The 27,014-nt window shown below is 40.1% G+C and overlaps 1 protein-coding gene across 1 annotated transcript in view; it reads left to right on the top strand.

Moving 5' to 3' along the window:
• The first annotated feature begins 281 nt into the window (after positions 1–281).
• Positions 282–27,014, top strand: part of ccny.L (cyclin Y L homeolog) — a 90,437-nt gene continuing 63,704 nt past the window's right edge. Inside the window, exon 1 of the mRNA XM_018267164.2 lies at positions 282–834. Within this exon, the coding sequence (XP_018122653.1) occupies positions 681–834 (154 nt within the window). The 5' untranslated portion in view covers positions 282–680. The remainder of the gene's footprint in view (positions 835–27,014) is intronic.

Raw genomic sequence — 27,014 nt, 5'->3', positions numbered from 1 at the left:
TCCAATCCCAAATGTAACAGAAAAGTAAGAATCAGACAAAGACACTTGATCTCATTTGTAACTCCCTGCAGGCGCCAGCTGAGCTGGGTGACTTTATTTACGTCACGTGTGTGTGTGTAAAATACTCCTCCAAGAAAAGTATCAGTGAATTGCGATGTTAAAAAAAATATATATAAAAGCAGAGCAGTAACATGACAGCGGTCCGCTTTAGTTCACTCCCACACACTCGCTTCCTTATAAACCACTCCTGTCTAAACGGAACCTACTTTTCGTTGTCAGCGGAAGCATTTCGCAGCGCGCCGCACCGGGTAGGGAGGGCCGTGTGTCGCTGCTGGTTTGCCAGTTCAGGGGCGGAGCTTGAGGCGAGGGCGGGGTTGCTGCTTGTGCTGCTGTTCCAGGGCTATGCAAGGAGACTGATGAGGAGGCAGCGGGCTGGGGAGATGCCTGGATCCTGCTTCCAGCACTGGGCACTATGGAATAGAAGGGGCGCTGCCTGCTGACCCCTTTGCACTCGCTTTCCCTTCCCCTATGGAGAGGGGTTTTTAGCAGCTGGATTGGGCTGCTCCCCACCCGGGGAACCTGCAGTCTGTGCTCCCATTCCTCATTAACAGAGAGAGGAGAGACTGGGGGAGCCGTAGGAGATTGAGATCCGAGGGGGGCGGCGACGCTGAAGCCTCACCATGGGGAACACCACGTCGTGCTGTGTGTCCTCCAGTCCCAAGCTGCGCAGAAATGCCCACTCCCGGCTGGAGTCGTACCGGCCCGAGCAGGACATGAGCAGAGAGGACACTGGATGTAACCTGCAGCACATCAGTGACCGGGAGAATGTAGATGGTATTGTTATAATTGTTATATTGTTATAATTGCACTGGGGGTGGGCTTAGCACTGGCATATCATTGTAGGCTACAGAGGCATCCCATAATCACAGACTCCATGCATTATCTGATTAGCATACGTACAAAGAACACTTAGATTGCAAGCTCTATGGGACAGGCGCCTACTTCCTCCTGTCTCAGCACTTCTATATAGAATGGAGCAGAATTGTTGTGTTTCTTATATCTCTATTTTTTTTTTTTTTACAGTGCTGCCTAAACAAATCCCATTATATCCGTATATATTGTTGAACTCCAACCCTACGCACCCCCCCCCCGCTGACAGCCGAAGGCTATTAGCTGTCCCTAACCACCCCTCCCTGTGCATGGGTTTATTGTGACTTGTCAGTAGAGATGAATGGGGATGTGAGGGGCATGACTTGTGTGAAAGTTGGCAAATGCTCTGGGATTGCCCGTGGGATTTGTGTGGATCCCAGTGATGGACTTGTTTCATTGTCTGCTGCGAGGCCTTGCACCATGTGATCTGTCAATAACTAAACGGGTGCCATAGGGTGACACTATTGGGTTGGATCCTTTGTGCTCAGCAGCCCACCCAGCTGTGTCTGTGACATATGGACATACTGTGCTCACCTAAGTTTGCTCTTCATCTTCCTTGTTTGTGTGCCCTTCACCTGTACCCATTGGTACTGACCCATCTCCTGCTAAGGTTTAGTGGCCTTTCTAGTTTTCTACCTTCTTAACTAGACGTTACTGGGCCCCACAGCAAATTAGTTTTAGGGCCCCCGACCTATCCGGAGGCTGTCCTTTTTTTTTTTACCAACATATGTGGAAATTGTTCATTAATTAGTAGGGAGGCACCAAATCCACTATTTTGGATTCGGCCAAACCCTGAATCCTTCGAAATATTTGGCCGGATACCCAATCCGAATCCTAATTTGCATATGCAATTTAGGGGGGAAAGGGGAAACATTTTTTACTCCCTTGTTTTGCGACTCATGCAATTAACCTCCCTGCCCCTAATTTGCATATGCAAATTAGGATTAGGTTCGGCCGAATCAGAATCCTGCTGAAAAAGGCCGAATCCAAATATGCAAATTAGGGGTGGGAAGGGGAAACCATTTTTTACTTACTTGTTTTGTTACAAAAAGTCATGCGATTTTTCCCTCCCGCCCCTAATTCGCATATGCAAATTAGGATTAGGTTCGGCCGGGCATAAGGATTCGACCGAATCTGAATCCTGCTGAAAAAGGCCAAATCCCGAACTCTGTGCATCCCCATTAATTAGGGCCTCTTTGGGCCCCCCTATACTTCCTGGGCCCCCCTGCAGCCGCAGGGTCTGCTTCCTCTGTAGTTACACCCCTGCTTCTGTTCATATCCAGTGCCTACTCGGCATTGCTCAGCAGTGATAAAGAAGGGGTTTTTATGCAAATTACAATATTATTATCTTTTATTTATATGCCACCAACCATTTACACAGATTTTATTAGAGCTAATTTCTACAATCTAAGATCCACGTCATATTCACTACAGTCAGTTTTAGCCGCCAACTTGTCTGTTTGCTTTGGAAATGACAAAGAGGGAAGCAATGAAGCCTCCTGGGCAATATACGGAGTCACTGCAGATTATGCTAATGCAGGAATGGAATCTAGAACCCGGCTGTGCCGGGTAACCTTTTTTTCTTATTCTGGTAATTGTTTTTGATGATGGGTACCCCGCCGGTCATGGGGGCCCTACTTTAGTTGTGACTTGTACACTAGACTGCTTGCTGTATATGAGTAAGGATCTTTAAAGGACAGGTAGGTGTAAACAGGGGGGAGGTGCCAAACCGTTAACCTACCTGATACCACAGTTCAATGGTTCTGTTTGATAAAACCTGCACCGGTTTCCCCCAATTGGAATGTGGTCTCTATTAGCTTGAACCTCTGTTGGGGAAAAAAAAAAAATCAGTTTACAGGTGCCTATTAACCTCCTAGAGGCTACAACATGCTTTCTACTTGCACAAGTCACCTGGTACAGGTATGGGACCTGTTATCCAGAATGCTCAGAACCTGGGGTTTTCTGGATAATGGATCTTTCTGTAACTTGGATCTTCACACCTTGTCTACTAGAAAATCATGTAAACATTAAATAAACCCAATAGAATGGTTTTGCTTCCATTAAGGATTAATTATAGCTTAGTCCTGTCAGGGATCCATATTGTAGTGACTAATAATTACTGATTCCATTGATTTCTCTGAATTCCACTCAGGGGTAACAGCAATCAATGCATCATTGATGGTACAGGTATTGGACCTATTATCCAGAATGCTCAGGACCTTCAGTTTTCTGGATAACGGACCTTTCCGTAATTTGGATCTTCATACCATAAGTCTACTAGAAAATCATGTAAACATTATAGAAACCCAATAGAATATTTTTGCTTCCAATAAGGACTAATTATATCTTAGTTGGTGCAAGCTGTTGTTTTATCATTACCAAGAAAAAGGAAATCAATTTAAAAAATTGGGATTATTTGATTATAATGGAGTCTATGGGAGACGGCCTTTCCGTAATTCGGAGCATTCTGAATAACGGGTTTCTGTATAACAGATCCCATACCTGTATGGGATATCTGCTTGTACCAGTGGTATCATATTCTCTAGCAAGGAGTAGAGGATGAAAATCTAAGGGGCAGCCTCTCTGGAGGACCAAATATATGGGTAGAGTAGTTTAAATGCTACTTAGTACAGGTATGGGACCTGTTATCCAGAATGCTCGGGACCTGTGGTTTTCCGGATAATGGATCTTTCTGAAATTTGGATCTTCACACCTTAACTAGAAAATCATGTAAACATTAAATAAACCCAATAGGTTGGGTTTGCCTCCAATAAGGATTAATTATATCTTAGTTGGGATCAAGTACAAGCTACTGTTTTATTATTACAGAGAAAAAGGAAATTGTTTTTAAAAATTTGGAATATTTGGATAAAATGGAATCTATGGGAGACAGCCTTTACGTAATTCTGAACTTTTTGGATAACGAGTTTCTGGATTATATATCCCATATCTGTATATGCCATTCTTGATGTATCCATGTTTTGATGGGTAATTGTAGGTGCTGGGTGACCAATTACACTTCTCATTGGTCAGAACACCACATGTGACATTGCCTATAGCCTTCGAGAATATCCATTGCCTCTCAGGCAGGCTGGCCACATGTTTCCTTAGATCCGGTTAGTATTGACTTAGTATATGACTATTGCAATAAGATGGGTGGGAAAGCAGTGGTATTCAGCAGGGGGCTGCTTCAATAAAGCCATAGATTGCAGACTCATTGGAGTATAAATAGGAGAGGGTCTGAATAGAAAAATGAGTAATAAAAAGTAGCAATAACGATAAATATGTACCCATTTTAGATGGGGTCAGTGATCCCCATTTGAAAGCTGTTTAATTCAGAAGGCAAATAATTAAAAAAATTTTTTTATAGAAAATAAATATGAAGACCAGTTTCAAAGTCGTTTAGAACTGGCCATTCTGCGACATACCAAAAGTTTAATTTGAGGGCAACCAACCCCTTTAAAGTGGCCTTATGTGGCCAAGGGATGTAGTTATCAATCATTCCACTCCCAGCGTGTACCATTTACTGAAGAATCCTGATGAGATGTTACTGCCATAGAGCTAATAAAACACTTCTTTCCCTTTTAAAGGGCATGTAAAGTCTAAAATAGAATAAGGCTAGAAATGCTGTATTTTGTATACTAAATATAAAAATGAACTTACTGCACCACAAGCCTAATCAAACAAATGATTTATGCTTTCAAGGTTGGCTACAGGGGGTCACCATCTTGTAACTTTGTTAAACATCTTTGCAAGACTAAGACTGTGCACATGCTCAGTGTGGTCTTGGCCGCTTAGGGATCATCATAAACAAAGCTGCTTGAGGTCTGCATGGCTGGGAATTAAGGCGGGGGCTCCCCCTGCTGTTCATAAGTATGATTGTTTCCCTGCTCAGCAGTTGGGGACCATCTGACAATTCCTATCCACAGCAGTAAATGAAGGGAGAATTTCACTGCATACGGTCAGGTTTCTTATAAAAACAGTACACATTTTTTAATTAAAGTAGATTGGAGATAGGTTTCTTTTTCATTAAAGAAAGTAAAAATGGAATTTTATTTTTTTGCCTTTACATTCCCTTTAAATAGCACTGCTAGTGAGCAAAAATAGGTGGGGATTTCTAGCGAGAATGCCTTAGCCGGCCGCTCCCTCCCGTGCATAAAAAGCAATTATGCAAATAATCTTTTTATGCAATCGCCAAGCCCTTATACTTCACTCATGTTAATTGGTTATAAATGGAAGATAAATTTAACCTGCAGGTAATATAAGGTCATTAAAAGGCAGAAAGCTACTGTGTTTGTATATTTATTGCATATCATATTTTATTGTATTATAATAGCCTGATCTGAACCCCCCCTTCCTTTTAGCAGACTGAAAATCCTGGATAATACGCATCCTGGCAGTCCTTTCATAACTGTCTACGGTTAAGAGGACAATCTAGTTGTTTTGTACAGGCAATCATCCTGAAAATTATATCGCAGCTAAATACAATCTCTTGGGTGCAATATCCGTTAGACTCGATAATTGTCCCCAGTTAAAGGGGTAATCTCGTCACAGTGGTGGAGCTACTGCGGGGGCTGGGGATGCAACTGCACCAGGGGCCACCCTCTCACGGGACCCGCTGGGAGATTTTGGGTTTGCTTCTGTGTGCTATTTACATAATAAATAGGGACCACGATAAGTGTGTGTGTGTGGGGGGGGTTAAGGGGAGCCCATTTGAACTGCCACATCTTGCACCCAGGCCCTTAGGGTCAGGGCACACGCTCAGATTCTGGGAGATTAGTCGCCAGCCGGCGGGAGGCAGTTCGGGGAGATTAGTCGCCCCAAAGAAGAGGATATTTGTCGCCAGGCGACTAATCTCCCCGAATATGAGTGTGTGTCCTGACCCTAAGGGAAATAGTTATTACTATTCAGTCCATTTGTGCTTGCTGTTGCAGAATTGCCTTTATGCTGCTTCTAGGAAAACCTTTGAAGTACTCCCTCCATTAATAACATCTGCCAAATGTCATTGAAATGATCAAAAACAGGGGCTACTGTTGTTGAACGAAATCATAAGTGGGTCACTTGCATTATCGTAAGGAGCAAAACCGCACTGCTGTGGTCTGCATCAATTCAAACCCTCTGCTCTGCTCACTGTACAGCCTCAGGCAATTTTTATATTTTAAATAATTGCTATTCTAATTCATGCTCTTCATGACCTCCCGGGTGATATGTAGTGCCTGCAAATTTTTTATTCTTCAGAATGTAGCTAAGGTCTTGAAAGCTTTGAAGCTGCAGCAGATGTTAAGGCCTTTGAATTGTGTGCAACCCTTCCAAATAAAGTGCACAGAATGGAAAAACTTACACAACCCCTGCTGTTATCAAGATGTCTGAAAGGGAAAATACCAGTCAAATAACTTCTGTCCAAAAGAGAGACCTATAGAAGTAGACAACATGGTCTTTTGTAGGGACTGAATAGGTGTGACCATCCAAAGCCTTGTACCCTACTAAGCAACAGTCATGGTAGGGCAATTGGCTACACTTCTTTACCAAATTTGGGCATTTTTGGCCACCTCAAAGTTTCTCCAGTTTGCAGTTTCAACAATCTGGTTGCTAAGGGTCCAAATTACCCTAGTAACCATGAATTGATTTGAGTAAGAGACTGGAGTATGAATAGGAGAGGGCCTGAAAGGAAAAAAAAAAAAAAAGTAGCAATACATTTGTAGCCTTACAGAGCATTTGTTTTTAGATGGGGTCAGCGACCCCCTTTTGAAATCTGAAAAGAGTCAGAAGAAGGCAAATAATTCAAAAACTATAGAAACTATAGAAATAAACAATGAAGGCCAGTTGAAAAGTTGCTTATAATTAACCATTCTATAACATACTGAAAGTTTACTTAAAGGAGAATTCAACCTGTGGGGAAAAAACCCCGTACCCCCCACCCCAGGTAGACCTCCTTCCCCACAGGTTGAATTCTCCTTTAAAGGTGACCCACCCTTTAACACTTTCTATCCAGTGTTTCCTGACTTTCAAATTTCTTTTTTCTTTTGCTGAATGCATAAAAACAGCAGCTGAAGGGCCACAGGTTGAACCTCCTACTTTCCCTAATAGGACTCTGTTTATTTTTTCAGCAACCCACCATTACCAATAAAAGCCATGCAGATAGACGTTCACTCAGTTACCTACCTCAAAGGAGAACTGAACCCTAAAAATTAATATGGCTAGAAATGCCATATTTTATGTACTAAACCTATTAAACCAGCCTAAAGGTTTAGCATCTCTATAGTAGTAATGATCCAGGCCATATACAACAATCTGGTTGCTAAGGGTCCAAATTACCCTAGTAACCATGAATTGATTTGAGTAAGAGACTGGAGTATGAATAGGAGAGGGCCTGAAAGGAAAAAAAAAAAAAAAGTAGCAATACATTTGTAGCCTTACAGAGCATTTGTTTTTAGATGGGGTCAGCGACCCCCTTTTGAAATCTGAAAAGAGTCAGAAGAAGGCAAATAATTCAAAAACTATAGAAACTATAGAAATAAACAATGAAGGCCAGTTGAAAAGTTGCTTATAATTAACCATTCTATAACATACTGAAAGTTTACTTAAAGGAGAATTCAACCTGTGGGGAAAAAACCCCGTACCCCCCACCCCAGGTAGACCTCCTTCCCCACAGGTTGAATTCTCCTTTAAAGGTGACCCACCCTTTAACACTTTCTATCCAGTGTTTCCTGACTTTCAAATTTCTTTTTTCTTTTGCTGAATGCATAAAAACAGCAGCTGAAGGGCCACAGGTTGAACCTCCTACTTTCCCTAATAGGACTCTGTTTATTTTTTCAGCAACCCACCATTACCAATAAAAGCCATGCAGATAGACGTTCACTCAGTTACCTACCTCAAAGGAGAACTGAACCCTAAAAATTAATATGGCTAGAAATGCCATATTTTATGTACTAAACCTATTAAACCAGCCTAAAGGTTTAGCATCTCTATAGTAGTAATGATCCAGGCCATATATATATATATATATATATATATATATATATATATATATATATTATATATATATATATATATATATATATATATATATATATATATATATATATATATATATATATATATATATATATATATATATTATATATATATATATATATATATATATATATATATATAAAATACTCTGTGGCAGAGCCGTGCTTGAGAAAGGGAACGAGATGCTCCCGAAACGTTGCTATGTATCGACTCTGAACAGAATTCTGAACAGATAAGTTGGCTATAACTTACACATGCTTTTATTGCGTTTGAAATAAATGCTACGTTTTATTGAATATGAGTGCGACCCTGTTGGAATATTTATACATAAGTTTGGCGGATTGACTCACCGCTTATTGGGGAGACGCACCATCAGAAGATAACTTTATTACTAATACTGTGCATTACACGTGTTGGACTTTTATTTTTATATATATATATATATATATTGTGCGTTGGGTCCCTAAGCTCAGTAAGTGACAGCAGCACAGAGCATATGCTGTGAATAAGCAGAAAAGAATAACGGGAGCTTCAAGGGAATCTTAGGAGATTTAGGAGACACAGATCTTTACTTCTAATGGGCTGTGATTGCCTTGGGCTTTTTTAGAAACACAATTATTTCGCCTTACTTTTTTAGTTAAGCTTTAGTTCTCCTATAAACAGTTTGAGGAAGAACTTTGCTCCTTGTTTTTTTTATTTGCAGTGGTTAAGGAATATTTTGCCTCCTTGTTTTTCCTCTGTCTATCCTGCAGTGGAAAATTCTTAGGTCATTGATTATTAATCCAGTCTTTTTAATAATGTTAATCTTCCATTCTGACATCTAAAACACTTCCTTGTTTCTACAGTCAGTGACAGCAGTATAAAGGAAATATTGTGTGTTGATGATTAGGCTTTTATATTGTCTGTTATTTTTTTAATTGGGACCAAGTAAAAACACACTGGCATGTAGGGTGTTCTTCTCCGGAAGCTTTGTTTATCTCCATGTTTCTGTATATTTATATGCATGGGAGCAGCCACGATTGTTCTGAAACTTTAATCTCACCCAGAATCGTAAAAGAAAAGAGCACCAAGAATAAAACGAAAGATATTTCTTACTTGATTTTACTAAAACATTCAAATATGTGCGAGTGTGGTTTTCTTATGTTGTCTGCGAGTTGCATGTTAAGGTGGCCATACACAGGGAGATCCAATTGTTTGGCGATGTCGACAAATGAGCAGATCTCTCCCCGATATGCCCACATTGAGGTGGGCGATATCAGGCTGATCCGATCGTGGGCCCTAGGGCCCAACGATCGGATCAGAATGGAGGCAATACGGGCGGTCAGAAAGCGGGGCCGCATCAACGGTGCGGTCGGTATTTCTGCGAAAAACATGTGGCCACAATCCGACGGGATTTTTTACCCTGGCCGACTTTTGGCCAGATATCGTTTGGGGACGCCCGTCGGATGGCCCCACACACGGGCCAATAAGTTGCCGACTGGGTCTGTCGGCAGTTTTTATCGGCCTGTGTATGGGGGCCTTTAAGATAATGTCTGGATGGAGACCATTCTAGCACTCTTGTACCTGTAGAACAAAGAGTGGAGTGGGATGAAAGAGCCCATTGTACTGTACCTGTCTTATCTTTATTTGGTATAATGAGTCCTGTCATGGATCCATATTGTAGTGACTGACTGATTCCATTGATTTCTCTTAATTGTAACCACTCCGGGGCAACAGGAATCGATGCATAATTAATGGTATTGGATATCTGCTTGTACCAATTATATCAGGCAGACTATAGAAAACAGGGCAGGTTTCAGAGTGGAGTAGAGGATGGAAATCTATGGGGCTGCCCCTCTGGGGGACCAATGATATGAGTAGAGTAGTTTAAATGCTGCTTAGTATGGGACCTGTCATCCAGAATGCTCAGGACCTGGGGTTTTCCAGATAACGGATTATTATGTAATTACATACCTTAAGTCTACTAGAAAATCATTTAAACATTAAATAAACCCAATCGGCTGGTTTTGCTTTTAATTATATCTTAATTTGGATCAAGTACAAGGTACTGTTAAGTGAGATGGGCTTGCCGTAATTTGGAGCTTTATGGATAATGGGTTTCCTGTAACAGATCCGATACCTGTAAAGGATAACTGATCCCATACCTGTATACGATTTTTCAAAATACTTTTTTTGTTGTACTCTGCATTAAGTAAATGCCAGCATTCCAGCTTTGGATCTGGCTGGCGAATCCACCAATTTATCTGGAAGACCTGATATTGACATTTAAAAAATAAAATAAAATAGGCTTCAAAGCAGATTGCTGCATACAGATCTTGCACCCCTTGGTTTATGGGGAGAGGTGATGAATTTATATATTATACACAAGCCATGAATATCCTGTAACGTATATCCTTATACATGGTGCTTAGTGATGTCATTGGTTATAATCGGAGCTTAGTGATGTCATTTCTGTCACATGACTCACTGAAACTTGTGTATCATAATAAATATAGGAAATATGTGGATATTTTAAGTCACCTCCGAGTGCTATGATGTGTTTATGGTCATGGAACTCCTCTGTGAACTATAGTAAAATTAAATATATTAGTGATATCTTCTGATAGATAATAGATTATAGAAGGAGATGCTAGCAGTGGGTTTTGCCAGGTGTCTGTCTGTATTGTTCAGCGGTAACAGGTTTTTATGCGTAAAAACTAGATGCATAGCCCAACGTTTACAGTTAGCAGAAATTATCTATGGAAGAGTGTGTGTCACAAACATCTCTTTGAACTGCTTTCTGTATTGCCAAAATAACCAAGTCTAGAACAGAAAGGAAAATCTGCTTATAGGAGTGGGTATGCCCAGGTTAGATCTACCTTGAACAGTACAGTAAGAATTAGGAATTTAAAGGGTATCTGTCACTAATGTTAAAAAAAACTACTACTACTAAAAAAATCTACTATTCAGGTGTGGGACCTGTTATCCAGAATACTTAGGACTGGTTTTCCAGATAAGGGATATTTTCATAATTTTGAACTCCATACCATGGGGCTACTAAAAATCATCAAATAAACCCAATAGGATTGTTTTGCCCCAGTAAGTATTATGGGTAAAGGGACCTGTTATCCAGATTGCTTGACCGGGGTTTTCCAAATAACGGATCTTTCTGTAATATGGATCTTCACTACTTAAGTCTACTAGAAAACCGTGTAAACATTAAATAAACCTAATGTTTCTGCTTCCGATACGGATTAATTATATTTTAGTTTGGATCAAGTACAAGGTACTGTTTTATTATTATTATAGAGAAAAAGGAAATCGTTTAAAAATTTGTCTTATTTGAATAAAAGGGAGTCTATGGGAGACCGCCTTTTTGTAACATGGAGCTTTCTGGATAACGAGTTACTTCATAATGGATCCCATACCTGAAATTATATCTTAAAATCGAGTCTATGGCCTTCCTGTTAATTGGATCATTCTGGGTTAGGAGTTTCTTTATAATGGATCCCATACCTGTACTGGATAAAACTCTGATATGAAATCCCTTACATGAAAACCTACATAAATCCATATTGGTGGCAAAATCTTAATGGGTTCATTTTATGTTTAAATTTTTTTTTATATATATAAAAAGTCTGAAGGTATGGTGATCCGAATTACAAAAAAACCCTCATTGGGAAATCCCAAAGTTTCAGTCACTTAAGATAATACATTCCATACCAAAAAAAATAACGATGAACGTTGCAAAACGGATTTATTAGCTATCCATTACAGTTAGTGGATATTTCTGTAATAATAGTGACCGTTTAGTAACTCAACAACCCACATGAATTCTTAAGGAACTGAGGATTAACCCACTTTTTACAATTTTTATATCAGGAATTGCCATACTGTTTATTCTGCCCCCTTAGGGCAGAGACAGACGAGAAGATTCTGGGAGATTTAGTCGCCCGGGTGCCATCCTGCCGGCAATTCGTCTGTCTCTGCCCTAAAATGTCATCTATAGACCCTATGGAAACTGTGGAGATATGATTGCTTTACTGTTTCCCCATTACATAGCTGATCAGTATAACTTGTTTGCTTAAAAATAAAACAAAAAACAAGAAGTGGTGTAGAAGTGACTTTATTGTGGTTTGTGATTTTTTTTGTATTTTGTTAATGACATTGAAAACCAGAATGTTGAGCTTGCAGTGGGTGCAGATCTAGGAATAAATGAATGAATGTCTCAGACAGTACTGACCGTACTAATCATAAGCAGCTTAATTTTTTCACATGCAGTTAATAAAAAATTGACAGATGGTATAACTGTTGATTCTATTTTTATTAAACAAACTCTTGTTGGATTTTCTGCCCGGTCACACAGCCTAGCCCAGTGGCACCCAGAGGGCTAAATACATTACTCAGCTGTAATCTTGTTTTCCTAGCCATATCTTTACTGTTGCACAGCAATTAGGATATCTGTGGGTGGGTTGTACCTCTAGAAGGAAAGTGTTTGGCAGGTACTAAGTAAAGGTTATTAGAGAGGTACAGAGTAATCATTGTTTGGCCCAAAGCAATAGTTAAGTACATTATACCCATTAAAAGGATACTGTCATCACAAAATTACCCCACCAGTGTTCTAGATACATTTGTAAAAGGCATTTGGCTAACATTACAGGTATGGGACCTGTTATCCAGAATGCTCGGGACCTGGGGGCTTATTACTTAATTTGGATCTTCATACCTTAAGTCTTCCTTATGTGTTATAATTCCTTTACAAGAAGCCAAGAAGGGCTTAGAATAGCAGTACAGATATGGGATTCCTTATCTGAAAATCTCCAAATTATGGGAAGGCCGTCTCCTATAGATGCCATTTTATCCATATAATCCAAATTTTTTACAAATGACTTTCTTTTTCTCTGTAATAATAAAACAGTAGCTTGTACTTGATCCAAACTAAGATATAATTAATCCTTATTGGAAGCTAAACCAGCTTATTGGGTTTATTAAATGTTTACATGATTTTCTAGTAGACGTAAGGTACGAAGATCCTAATTATGGAAAGATTTGTTATGTTTAAGGGTAGAGCTACACGGACAACTTCCATTCGTTTTCGGCGGATCCGACGCTCTGCGCCAAACGCCTGCGTTTTGGTGCAGCGCGTTGGATCCCACCAAAAAAGCATGGCAGTCGTCTGTGTAGTTCTACCCTAATACCCCAGGTCTGGAGCAATCTGTATAAACTGTCCCATACATGTACAGAGGCACAATGTGACACGGGTGGAGGTGTTACCACCCAACTTTAATTGACTCTAACTAGAGCAGATATAAATAAATAGGTTTTCTTATAGTTGGTATAGAAAGTGTTTATACAATATAGAGATGGGTAAAATTTAAATCCATATTGAATTATTGGACTAGAAACCTTTTGAAGCTGCAGATCTAGAGTTCCCAGTTTCCCTACTGGCATGGAATAGTAGTCCAGGAACAGCTGTTGGGCTATGGTATTGCTCATTCCCCTTTACTTTTGGAGTTTTAAGCTATTTACACAGTGGTGTTACAAAACAAATGAATAAACATTTGAAAACGAATGAATAAACATTTGCACATCAGAGTGCCCTAGGATAAGTTTCCAAATGTGCTGCATGCCACCCATATGTGTTTGGCAACAGTTGAGCCACAGGTTGCTGTATGTGTTGCAAGCATATCCTATAGCTACACCATCACCCACGCATCAATTTCTCACACAGTTGTGTTACTTGCCTGTTTACTTTGTTTGTCATTGTGTGTGTGTGGGCTCCATACTCAGAAGATAGACCAGCCACAGTTTATGATCTAGTCGGGAAGGATCAGTTCCTCGTGTCTGACATCAGTAGCTAATCATACATAGGCCCACGCCCTGCTATTAATCTAATTTTATTTTAGAACAGCTAGGAATGCAAGAGAGTAACAAAAGTTTGTTCCACCATAGCCCATTGAATCCGTTCACAAAATGTGAAAACGTTGCGCAAAGGCTTATGGCACGCTCAGCATTTTCTACTCCAGCTGAAAAGACCAATATGTTCCACGCTTGCCCATTTAGTAGTGACTAGAATTATTGTGATTCACCTGTCACTCTGCACAAAGGGTGAATTTCAGAACTCTGCTTGTGTGTACTCTGACAGTTGGATCATATTCATTCCGGTCACTAGAAACCTACGGGACACTGGCAGAGCAAATGCCAGCTTTAGCCAGTAACAACCAATCAAAATTTTGCTCTCGTAAATTTAACTTCAGTAAACAGATCAAAGCTGATTGCTGATTGGTTGTCTGTTGGTTACTGCCACAGAGCAAACTTGTGGCAGGTCTGAGAACTGAGAATTTCTCCAGTCTTTTTTTGTGTTTCTTTTAAGGTGGCCATAGACACACTGATAATATTGTACGAAACAAAATTTCATACGATATTCGGTGCGTTTATGGTGGGAGACGAGCCGACCATTCGGCTCAGCCATTATTAGAGCTGAATCGTCAGATACAGGTTCAATTCTATTGTTTCTACCTGTATATCTGACAATTCAGCTCTATACGTGTGTATTGAAACAAACAATCTTTCTTGGAAAAGTCTTTTACAGGAAAGATCGTAATTGTAACATCTATGGCCACCTTTAGGTGTATTCTTCTGATTGCATGGGGCAAAGCACATGTTTGTCTACATACCCTAATTAAAAAACCCAAGTGGCTGATCATTTGAAAATTGAGACAAAAAGTAAACCCAGACTTTTAGGGAAAAAACAACTTTCTTCTGTAGATTGTTTTTTTTTGTCAAAAGAATTTAGTAGCTTAAGGCTAAGGCCACACTAGGCGATAGCGCCGCGATTTGACTCGCGGCGACTTTTCGCGGCGACTTTTAAGCCGCAATCGCTGGGGAAACTTTTGCGCTGGCGTCTATGGGGAATCGCGACAAATCGCCAGCGTAAAAACACACGCGGCGATCTTTTTTCTATTGTCGCTCGAAATCGCCGATTTCGGATCATAATGGATCCGATACGGGCGGTTGGATTGCGGAATAGACTTTCAGCCAGATATCGATTGGATACCGTCGGATGGCCCCACAAACGGGCCAATAAGCTGGCGACTGTTGTACATTTTAATATTAAATCCCCTTGTAGTTTATATTTTGTGGACATTTTGGTAAAATTACATACCCAGCTACTCCTATGTCCATGGTTGAACTACGTAGTCTACGCACAGAGGGAACATTTTATCGTGGTTGTGCTGTACCTGCCATTTCTAGGTGGCATTACAGTTTGCCCGAAAGAATGAGCTGTGTTAGAGACAGAAATAAAATCCTGAGCCCTGAAACCTTATCCCTGTTAGTAATGAGGTGTCTGGGAGAGGATCAGCATTGTGTCGCTCCTTTTATCCCATCATATATCATCTATCCTTGACAACCGATGAAGAGGACTTTGTCGCAAATCAGGGACATCTATGTTTTTTCAGAGACCTCAGGGTGGTCTGGAAAATATTGAAAAGGAAATGGACCTGGGTGAGTCAGAATCGGTTGGGCTAACAAATCCTCTGTAGTTCCCATATAATAATTCTAGACTGCTCAATGCCTGCATTGTTGTCTCTACAGACGTAGCATTAAAAGAAAATGGAAAAAAAAAATTGTGGTTTAAAGTCAGTTATATTTCTCGGTGGTTGTTTTCAATGTGTTTCTTGGAAGCGAGCAAGCATTTTTTGAAAAGCGTGCAATTACAGTTAATGTAGATTACAGTTAACATAGGGGAGGCCCAAAAGAGGTCACATGCAGGTTATATTGACTTTGATGAGACTCCTAGGGGCCCTCTTGTATTAATGATTTCAGAACCATTTATGATCTATATGGCTTATATGACTATATGATTTCATGATGATGTCACAGGTGGTATAAGGAAAGCAGGGATGCTAAATAACTCAAAAACCACAAAAAATAAAAGAATGAAAACCAATTGCAAATTGTCTCAGAATATCACTTTCTACACCAGGGATCCCCAACCCTTTGAACTCGTGAGCAACATTAACATCACGAGCTACTGGTTGGGAATCACTGCTCTACACCATACTAAAAGTTAACTCAAAAGTGAACAACCCCTTTAAGTCATGGTTACTCTAGTGACTTAAGGTCCCCATAGACGTGACGATTCTTCTTGCCGAACGACCGATTTTAGGGAAGCCCAACCAATCCTTCAAAATTATCATGCGGTTAGTGGGATTCGAACGATCGTACATCTTACGATTTTTCATCTGTCAGGAAATTGATCGTCCATGTCAAAAAATCTTTGTCGGTCCCAGTACAATCTCTATCTATGTTTGCAGGGCCAAGCAGGCAGCTCCCCTTTGTTTTCCTGGCAAATTGGTCTTTTTAGTTGATGGTAAATTTGTACGATTGCTCCGAGAAGATCGTGTTCTCACGATCAGGATCTGATCTTTTAAAAATCTCTTCTCATCTGATCTGATCTTTTAAAAATCACATCTATGTCCAGCTTTAAGTGGTGTTTAAATATTTGCATTTTGCTTGGCTATTTTTCAGACCTAAATTTTTATTTTTATTTTGTAGTCTTAAATATGACCTCAAAGGAGGAAGTGGTTTAGAACTATATGATCCCACCAAATCCCTAGTAAGGCAGTTCGTTTGCAGTAAAAATGGGGGTGGGTTTGGGAGGTCAACATAGAAAAAGTAAAGAGCAGAGCTTCTGGACCATCCTAGAGGTATAGCAACTGTCAGCTGTAGATGCCAGGTTGTCCTGTTTGAAGTCAAAGGCACTGCACATGCTCAGTCGAATTTCTACTCCTTGCTTATTAGCAAATTAAGTTTTAACATGAAGCTTTGGAGGCATGAACATTCGTCCACCTACATAAACGTAAAGCTCATAATTTCTGTCCTAAGCCTTTGGGGTTCTCTGGTTTTTCTTATTATTTAATTTGAAATGACTACTAGTGATGTGCGAGTTGACCCAAAGCCAGTAGTGACGCACGGCAGGTTCATGTAGAAATTTGCCCAACAATATCAGGTTAGGGTTCTTTTCGGGTCAGACTGGGGAAGTACACTCCTTCACTGCTCCCAAAGATTTCCCTGTCTTGAAACCAGAGGTTTGTTCCGAAGTAGCGAGAGACGTGGGTACTGGTTGGGCGCTGGTCCTACAATGGCAACATTTGTGGGTCGGGTGTGGGTTAACATTTTTTGGGATAGGGTTGGGTGCCGGTTGAGTTTTTCCTGACCTGCGCTTAATTAATGTAGAACGCACCTATGAGAGATAAATATGTTTTCAAAAATGCTGTACGTTTTTCTTTAATAATTTAGGGGCACATAAATAGAATCAGGGGCAGGCATTGGTAATGGTACACTGGCTACGGATGCCTTGCAAATGAAGCCTAACCTAACCAGCCATTGCTGTGTTCTGTAGCCATGATTCCTACTCCCCACCCCTGAAGTCCATACTTTGTGGCCCTGTGGAGAGAGAATCAGAAAAACACTTTTTTAGTATTATATTTCTTGTCCACAAGAGACTTGTAATGAATTCCCAGCATGCTATGATTGCATTAGCCAGAGGCAAGGCAGTAATCTTTCATTGATTAGGACAAATAACAATAATACTCAGGCTTATTTTGCTTTTCCGTAGCATGGCAACAAGATGTGCAATCCAGTGGACCATTTCTCATGGTTTCTTTGTATGTGATTATCTTGTTGAATTCATTTGCGAAGAGGCGGTTTAGGAGCAGAAACCATGAAAATTACCCAATTTAATCATGTTTGCCAGTTGCACTCCTAATGTATTTCAAGGGCAGAATCTCAAATCTCAAAAGGCTTAACTTGAAATAACATTAAATATGTGTTTGCTTTGTTGATTATCACAAGTAGGCTGGAATTTTATATACGTTATATTTTGTGCTTCTGTACCAGCCCAAGGCAACCACATCCCTTTAGCAATAAAGATCTGTGTCTCAAAAGATGCCCCAGTAGCTCCCCATCTTCTTTTCTGTTGATTCTCTGCACATGCTGTGAATCAACAGCTGCTCAGAGCCCACTGAGCATGTGAGTGTCAGACACTTTCCAAGATGGTGACCGACTATTCGCCATCTCATCGAATTACTGTTTAAGTCAGTGAGAGAGGTCCAGGGATCAATTTGGAGTTGTTTGCAGCCTTCCTGACATGGGTTTTTTTCGTAGAAAAAAATTGAATTGATTTTGAGCTAATTCAGTTCGAGTTTTTGGGTCGTTTAAATTCGTCAGAGTATTAAAAATTCGATTTTATAAATACATTTCGACTAGTTGAATTTCGAATTGACGGGAGTTTAAAAAAACTCACATGAATTTGAAATTCGACCCTTGATAAATGTGCCTCTTAGGGTAGGACTCCACGAGCGATTTTGTCGCGATCCGACGCACAGCGTCAAAACGCATGCGACAAAAATAAGGCAAGAGATAGAATTGTCGCATGGTGTCGCAGCGTTGATACGACGCGTTCCGACTGTCGGATGTAGACGCAGCGTCTGCATCCGACAGTCGGATCGCGTCGGATCAACTCTGCGACACCATGCGACAATTCTATCTCTTGCCTTATTTTTGTCACAGCGCGTTCGATCGCTACAAAATCGATCGTGGAGTCCTACCCTTAAAGTGTACTGAAGTGATTGAGCGTGTGTTCAGAATGCTCGGATCTGGGGTTTACTAGATAAGGGTTTTTTCTGTAATTTGGATCTCCAAACATTGTCAACTAAAATAACATACATATTTTGGACTTGTTCTCCAGAATGCTTGGGGCCTGTGGTTTTCAGGATAACAAAACTTTCCATAATTTGGATCTTCATTCCTTAAGTCGGCTAGAAAATCATGTTAACATTAAATAAACCCAATAGGCTGGTTCTGCTTCCAATAAGGAATAATTATATCTTAGTTGGGATCAAGTACAAGCTACTGTTTTATTATTGCAGAGAAAAAGAAAGTCATTTGTAAAAAATTTGGATTATTTGGCTAAAATGGACCCTATGGCAAGTGGCTTTTCCAGAATTCTGAAAAAAAGGGTTTCTGTATAACCGATCCCATACCTGTAAGATATTTTTTTTAAGTGTTTTTAAAATATATAGGGAATTATATGGGAAATAATTTACCTTCCACCGTAAAATATAAAGATAAAAGAAGATGTCTGTTTATGTTTCCTCCTGAAAAAAACCTTCATATCAAGGACAAGGTGCTTGAAGTCGTTTGTGAACTGTTTATATGTAAATATAAAGAAGTGGCGGTTTGGGTTCTTCCCCTGAATTATTCGCTAGTGAGCAAGGGTCAAAGTGCACCAATGCTGATTGTACCTACTGCTCTGCTCATTCAAGTTAGTTCATGAAAAGGGAACAGTTAAGGAAATATGCATAAAAAAACATTAATTTTTTTCTTTAAGACAGTGCTTTTCGTGATATAATTTGCCTAGTGTACTGTGTTTATTAAATAGCCCCAGAGTCGTCTCTATCCCTTTTCTAGGCTTGGTTACATTGCTCAGGCACATAACTGTGGAACTCTGTGCCCTAATTGGAGGGGCTTATTGCATATGGAATTAATATCTGGGTCAATTGCCCTGCAGCGATCCTTCTGGGTTGCTCCAGCAGCTGACAAAGAAATTGAGACTTTTAAATACTTATTTTTCTCTAAGAGGCTCATATATAAACAAAAGTAGTACTGGTGTGGGATCCGACATTCAGAAAACTCTGGATTACGGAATGACCATCTCCTATAGACTCGATTTTAAACAGATAATTAAATATGTTTTAAAATGTTTTCCGTTTTCTCTGTAATAATAAAACATTACCTTGTATTTGATCCCAACTAAGGTATAAATTATTTTAAGGAAAAAGAATCGTATTTGGTTTATTTAATGTTTAATTACATTTTAAGTAGACTTAAAAGACGATTTTTTTTAAAATGTAGTAGAATTTTAGAGGTCTTTGAAACCACGACTAAACTCACTTTCTCTAAAACCATGAATGACATTTATTAAAAGATCCGAATTCAAAAAAGTACGAATGGAAAATAATGCTGAACCATCTGAAAAAAATACGAATACCTCTATAAATTTGAGTTTTTCTGACAATACCTAGTGAAAAAAAATGAGTCTGAAGTGATTTAAAATGGTCCAATAGGATCAGCGTAGCTCCCATTGATCTCTAAAGGACCTTGGGAACTTATACTTGGCAAAGTTTTCTATTAGAGGTTTCCGTGGTTAACTTTAAGGAGAAGTGAACCCCTTATTAAAAAAAACCCTACCCTACATAGACCCTCCCCCCCATCCTAGCTGCTACCCTGGGCAAATGCCCTTAACTTTTTACTAACCCCTCGGTGCAGATTCACGGCATCGGAGTTCACGGCAGCCATCTTCTTCTCTCGGTCTTCATCGGGAAGCAAGTTCTGGATGCGCAGTTGGAGCAGTCTTTGGGTTTTTGTCAACTGCGCATGCGGCGAAGTCACGAAAATTGCCGAAGCGCCAGAAGAAGACCCGATGTAGACCGAAGACGATGACGCCATGAACTCCGATGCCGTGTAAGTAAAAAGTTAGGGGTATTTGCCTGGGGTAGCAGCTAGGCTTGGGGCCTTTTTAATAAGGGATTTACTTCTCCTTAATGGATCTTAAAAAAAAAAAAAAAAAAAAAAATGAAAACTATGAATTTTAAGAGATTCGTGGAAAAAAAATTTAAAAATTAACATTCGATTGTTAGTAATTCAGCCCCTCAATGTATGAAGATCCAAATTACTTAAAGATCCCTTATCCAGAAAACACCAGGTCCCGAGCATTCTGGATAACAAGTCTCATATCTGTAATAAATAACAAAACGGTTAAAGAGCACTTTTTGTGTATTTATTTTTTGGCCTTTAATTGCGGTATTAAAGGGTAGGTTCTTGCCAGCACAGGCCTTGGCCATTAAAGAGATACAGACATTCACCAGAAATTCAATCTTTTCTTACATCTATCATTGCATTGTCTTTGCATGCTATTTATAATTTGGCCATAAAAGTATTTGCCTGATGCTTTTACATTACCTGTCTTATCCCCATGTTTCTGTATGAGGGGGCTGCCATATTTGTGCAGCAGGAGTTCTTTAGCATTATAAACTATAACTGACAGGCTGAGAAGGGACAGTCAGGTTGGTTAAGGTCAGGTTAAAGGACCAGTAACATCAAAAAAATTTTAAAAAAAATTTGTTAGTATACATCGAAAAATATACACCAACCCAAATAAAACTTTAAAATTGCAAAGCCTTTATTAAGAAATAACTTACCGAAACTCCACTTCCGCTCCTGTACAGAAAAGGCGACACGGCGATGATCCATCCTGCGGCATTCTATTTCTCCTCCCTGGCTATCGCCCATATTGTACTGACATCGTGTGAAGCTGCGTTCTGCATTTCGGATCCCTTGATGTACTGTGCGATTGGATTTGGATCTCACCAAGGACCTCTGTACACGGACATTACCTTTCCAGAAGCTGCGAGGCAATGCAAAGCTCCGCTGTCTTCTTCCAGCACGTCCTTTGGCTACCCGTATCCATTTGGAAGCAGTTACTACGGCTGCCGGTAATCACAACTTATCATGTGGCCGAGAAATACCCAGAGTCTCAGTCCCACAACTTATCAACCGGCCGAGAAATACCCAGAGGCCAGCAACCCCTTGCCCAGCGAAGGATTCTCCTCCAGGGAGAAGGAATTTGCATTTTATCCCAGTTTTGCCAGGCAGGTCCCTGGACTTGGACATGTTAGTAGTGCCGGGGATCAGTAGCCACCTGGAGCCCAGTCTTCTTCCAGCGCGTCCTTTGGCTATGCGTATCCATTTGGAAGCAGTTACTACGGCTGCCGGTTATCTAAGTCTCACAACTTATCATCCGCCCCCAAATGGATACTACTTGTCAGTCTTCCCCGGCTGCTCCTCATCTCCACCGCCGTGTTTGGGAGGACTGAGTGGGAACTGTGCAAGCAGCCACTGTCGGGATCCGACATAAGGAAGGGATGTCCATAGACAGCAGCGCGTCATGTCTGGGCTCCAGGTGGCTACTGAGCCCCGGCACTACTAACATGTCCAAGTCCAGGGACCTGCCTGGCAAAACTGGGATAAAATGCAAATTCCTTCTCCCTGGAGGAGAATCCTTCGCTGGGCAAGGGGTTGCTGGCCTCTGGGTATTTCTCGGCCGGTTGATAAGTTGTGGGACTGAGGCTCTGGGTATTTCTCGGCCACATGATAAGTTGTGATTACCGGCAGCCGTAGTAACTGCTTCCAAATAGATACGCGTAGCCAAAGGACGTGCTGGAAGAAGACAGCGGAGCTTTGCATTGCCTCGCAGCTTCTGGAAAGGTAATGTCCGTGTACAGAGGTCCTTGGTGAGATCCAAATCCAATCGCACAGTACATCAAGGGATCCGAAATGCAGAACGCAGCTTCACACGATGTCAGTACAATATGGGCGATAGCCAGGGAGGAGAAATAGAAAGCCGCAGGATGGATCATCGCCGTGTCGCCTTTTCTGTACAGGAGCGGAAGTGGAGTTTCGGTAAGTTATTTCTTAATAAAGGCTTTGCAATTTTAAAGTTTTATTTGGGTTGGTGTATATTTTTCGATGTATACTAACGAATTTTTTTAAAAAATTTTTTGATGTTACTGGTCCTTTAAGGAACTTCAAGTAAAAAATACAGGTATGGCATCCTTTATCCAGACATCCAAAATCTCTGCATTACAGAAAGACTATCTCCTATAGACTTAATTTTATCCAAACAATCCACATTTTTTTTAAATGATTTTCATTTTCTTTGTAATAATACAACAGTAGCTTGTACTTGATCCAAACTAAGATATAATTAATCCTTATTGGAAGCAAAACCAGCCTATTGGGTTTATTTAATGTTTACATGATTTTCTAGTAGACTTAAGATATGAAGATCCAAATTCCGTTATCTGGAAAACCCCAGGTCCCAAGCATTCTGGATAACAGAAATTCGCCGCAAATTCGCGCCTGGCGAATAAATTCGCCCAACACTATTCGACCATTTGATAATCTAAGTACTGTCTCTATATAAAAACTTCGACTTCAATACTTCGCAAACTTAAACCTGCCGAATTGCTGTTTAGCCGATGGGGGACCTCCTGTGTGTGTTTTTAAGTTGAAGGATTTTTTGGGAAAATCGTACGATAAAATCATTCGATTCGAAGTACGATCGGAATGCGATCGTAGAATGTATAAAATCCTCAGACTTCGAATTCAAATGTCGGAGGATTCTATTCGATGGTCGAATTTCGAAGTTTTTTCTACTTCGTAATTCGACCCTTGATAAATCTGCCCCTAACTGTGAAAAACGTGACCTATAGAAAACTTTTAATGTACTTTAATAATGTCAAGCGTCATTTTGTTAGTGTCAGTATCACTTTAAGCTGCTTTATATCTGTGGAACATTTGGTAAGTGGGGGCGGTTGTCGATAACAGTAGCAAAGGGTTAGAAAGCACCCAGCTTATACTTCTTACAGGAGAATAACTCTTCTTATAAAAGCAGTAAAAAAGGTTATCGACTCCAACCTTGTGACTGAGGAAGAGCTGTAAACATCATCATGTGATTGGTTTTTCATACAAAGTACAGAGAGTGCCTGATAGAATCCTGCCCTTGTAGCTTATGTATCACGCATTACCAGCTGAGCTTTCCATCTGTGCCCCTTGTATCCGTCTCTCTCCAGCATGGCTCACAGGGACTTGCCTAAAGGCTTTCCATTCACTGAAACTGGCAAACTGGCAGCTGCTGCGCGGCTCCTGCATTCCAAATAAATCAGAAACCCATTGACTGGCCTGCATTGTTGCCATTGTAATAAACTAATCAGTAGCCCCATATATAAACAGTATGTTTGTCTTCCACTTTCTAAACTGAACTTTGCATATTATCCTTTCAATCTGAAGCAAAAAGCTCGATTGTTTGCAATGTTAGCATAATAGTAAGGGGTTGTAATTAGTCCTAGCTAGCATCTTAGCTTATTAATAATGAGGAAAATACACATTTCACTCTGCTTGAATTAGGGATGCACTGAATCCAGGATTCGGTTCGGGATTCTGCCTATTTCAGCAGGATTCGGACGCGGCTGAATCCTTCTGCCCGGCTGAACTGAATCCTAATTTGCGTATGCAAATTATTGGCGGGGAGGGAAATCACATGACTTTTTGTCACAAAATTTGCACCCCTAATTTGCATATGGAAATTCAGATTTGGTTCGGTATTCGGCCAAATCTCGTGCAAAGGATTCAGTGGTTTGGCCGAATCCAAAATAGTGGATTGGGTGCATCCCTAGTTTTTATAAGTTTCGTGAAACTCCTCGTGACTTTAAAACAGCTTTGCCAACAGTTTAATTATCTTCTGATTATACCTACATTTCTGTGAGTCATGTCACACCAATTACATCACTAAGCTCCAATTATAACTGATGACATCATTAAGCACAATTTACGAGGATATATTTTACAGCATAATTAATGCCGTCTAACGCTGTAGAGGAACTTGTGTTATTTGTTACTTGTAAATATGCATAACTTCATTTCTGTATTATAGTAACGTAACTGGATAATAGAACTCTCAACTTCTATATTATAATAATATTTAGAATCCTAGCACAACGGAGGTGCAGACAGTGAAAGGATAGTAGTATATATGCTGTTTTCAGGCACAAATAGTTTCCCTTTATTGTTCTGACAGAAGGTATGGATTCAAAGAATGTTTGCTAATAATATACGCTTAGTGGGAAACAATGAACGCCTTGCATTCCAGCAGAACACTGACACGACTTAAGGTGGCCATAGATGCAAAGATCCGCTCGTTTGGCGATGTTGCCAAACGAGCGGATCTTTCCCCGATATGCCATTAACAGGCATGGCTATATCGGGGGTAATCTGATTGTTCGGCCGTATGGCCGAACGATCAGATTGCGATGTGCCATGAGCTCCGGCGGGATCGGTCGGGTCAAAATCAAACCTGACCGATCGACCAAACGACCGATCTCCGCCGGGCGAAAGATGTCGGCACATGCCACACACGATCCGAAAATCGTACGAATCCTCGATTCGTACGATCCGATCTGTGTGTCTATGGCCACCTTTAAAAACATTCAATAGACGGGTGCTCATGTATTATGTAACGGATAAATCTATCCTCCGTTTTTAGCGTGCATAAGTGTTTAACATAACTGGCAGTGACTTATGTGTAGAGGATCATTTCAGTGCAGTGTATGGGAATCAATAATAAAATCTGTAGAATATGTGTTTCAAAAGTAAATATATTTAATGCAGTCTGAGTTAAATATTTCATGTTGTCCCATCAGTCATTTACTTTATTGTTGATGGGAAAGCATTTTGAGGAAATTTATTGCTGGTGGCAGCGCAGATTTAATTGTGATCACCAGCTGATATAATACTATGGCGCAGATTTATCAAGGGTTTCTAATTTTTTTATGCTCAAAACTGTCAAATTCGACTAGGGAGTTATTCAAATTCTATTCGAGTTTGGTTTTCATACTCTAGCCCTTTAAAAACTCGAATTTAACTATTCGCCACCTAAAACCCGCCGAATTGCTGTTTTAAGTCAATGGGAGACATCCAGGGATCAATTTGGATGCCTTACTGACATTTAAGTGTGGAGTAATACTCCACACTTTAAAATGGTTGTGCACCTTTGAGTTAACTGTAAATATGTTGTAGAGAATGAAATTCTGAGGCAATTTACAATTGTTTTTCATTTTGAGTTATTTAGCATTTTATTCAGCAACTCTCCAGTTTGCCATTTCAGCAGTCTAGTTGCTAGGGACCAATTTACCCCAGCAACCGTTCCTGGAGTATGAATAGAAGAGGACCTGTATAGAAAGAATTTTAGATGGGGTCAGTGACCTCCAACTTGAAAGCTGGAAACCGTCAGAAGAAAAAAGCAGATAACTATAAAAATACATAAGGAAGACCAATCGAAACGATGCTTAGAATTGACCGTTCTATAACATACTTAAAGTTATATTTAAAGGGATGGTTCATCTTTACTTTATATGTTTGCATCTGGTACTGTGATTTGTTCTTCTGTCAGGTCTTTTAATGTATTGTATTATTGTGCAGCTGTATAAATAAAAATTATACACATTATGTGTTAAACTGCCATGGGGTTTTACTATGTTGATATTATAGTTTGTATCAAACAGAATCTCAGCTCTCTGGAAATCCTTTAACTCCCGTTAATGCATCCGTTCCTTTATACTGTGTGCACTAAATGGGACAATTTATTTAATAGTCAATTACTCCATTAGATAAATTGCCGAAATAAAGTTTCCGAATGGTAGAGCTAAATGGGGTTGAATCCGGTGGCTGCCTCATTTAATAAATAGATTTAAACTCTTTTCTCTGGTATAATTGGCTTTATTAGTGTACATCTCCAGCTATTCATGTTGTGTGCAGAATGATTCATGCCTATTGAGGTGGATTCCCAGATTAGTCACAAAGGATTTTATTTAGCTTATAAAGTATGGAGAGCTATATTTGGAAGCATAGGGTGCAGAAGGTTTCTAGAGGCATCCTTACGCTTCTAATAAATGCTGTTCCCCCCCGGCGTGTATTCATGTAGAATATTAGTCCAGTAAAAAGTCTAATAAAAAGGCTTAATGTCTCCATGTTTGATAAAGTGCACTCTTGATACATAGGATTTATCCTGAATGGCTTGTATATGTTAATATTGTAGACATTGCTTTTGTACACAGCAATGGCCTTTTTCAGCTCCTCTGCTGGGAAATAGGATCTTATTAATATCACAGAAGGGAAGATACCAGCCCGTAGATGATAATGTTGAGCAAATGTCAGACATTCTGGAGATATGTATTTTCTCTCTTATTATTCTTTGCTACAGTGGATCTATTGAGACAGCTGCTTGGTGGGAGGCAGTTGCTTTTATATGCATCTCTTTTTGGGTGATTAAAGACCCTACACCATTTCCTAGTTACAGGTATGGGACCTTATCTGGACCAGGGGTTCTCCGAATAAATTCCGTAATTTGGATCTCCATACCTTAAAGGGGTGGTTCACCTTTAAATTAACTTTTAATATGTATAGAATTG

The sequence above is a fragment of the Xenopus laevis genome, chromosome 6L (genome assembly GCF_017654675.1).
Source record: "Xenopus laevis strain J_2021 chromosome 6L, Xenopus_laevis_v10.1, whole genome shotgun sequence".
NCBI classification, from domain to species: Eukaryota; Metazoa; Chordata; class Amphibia; order Anura; family Pipidae; genus Xenopus; species Xenopus laevis.
The sequence above is the reverse complement of the archived record's forward strand: the minus strand, read 5'-3'. Positions and strand labels throughout refer to the sequence as shown.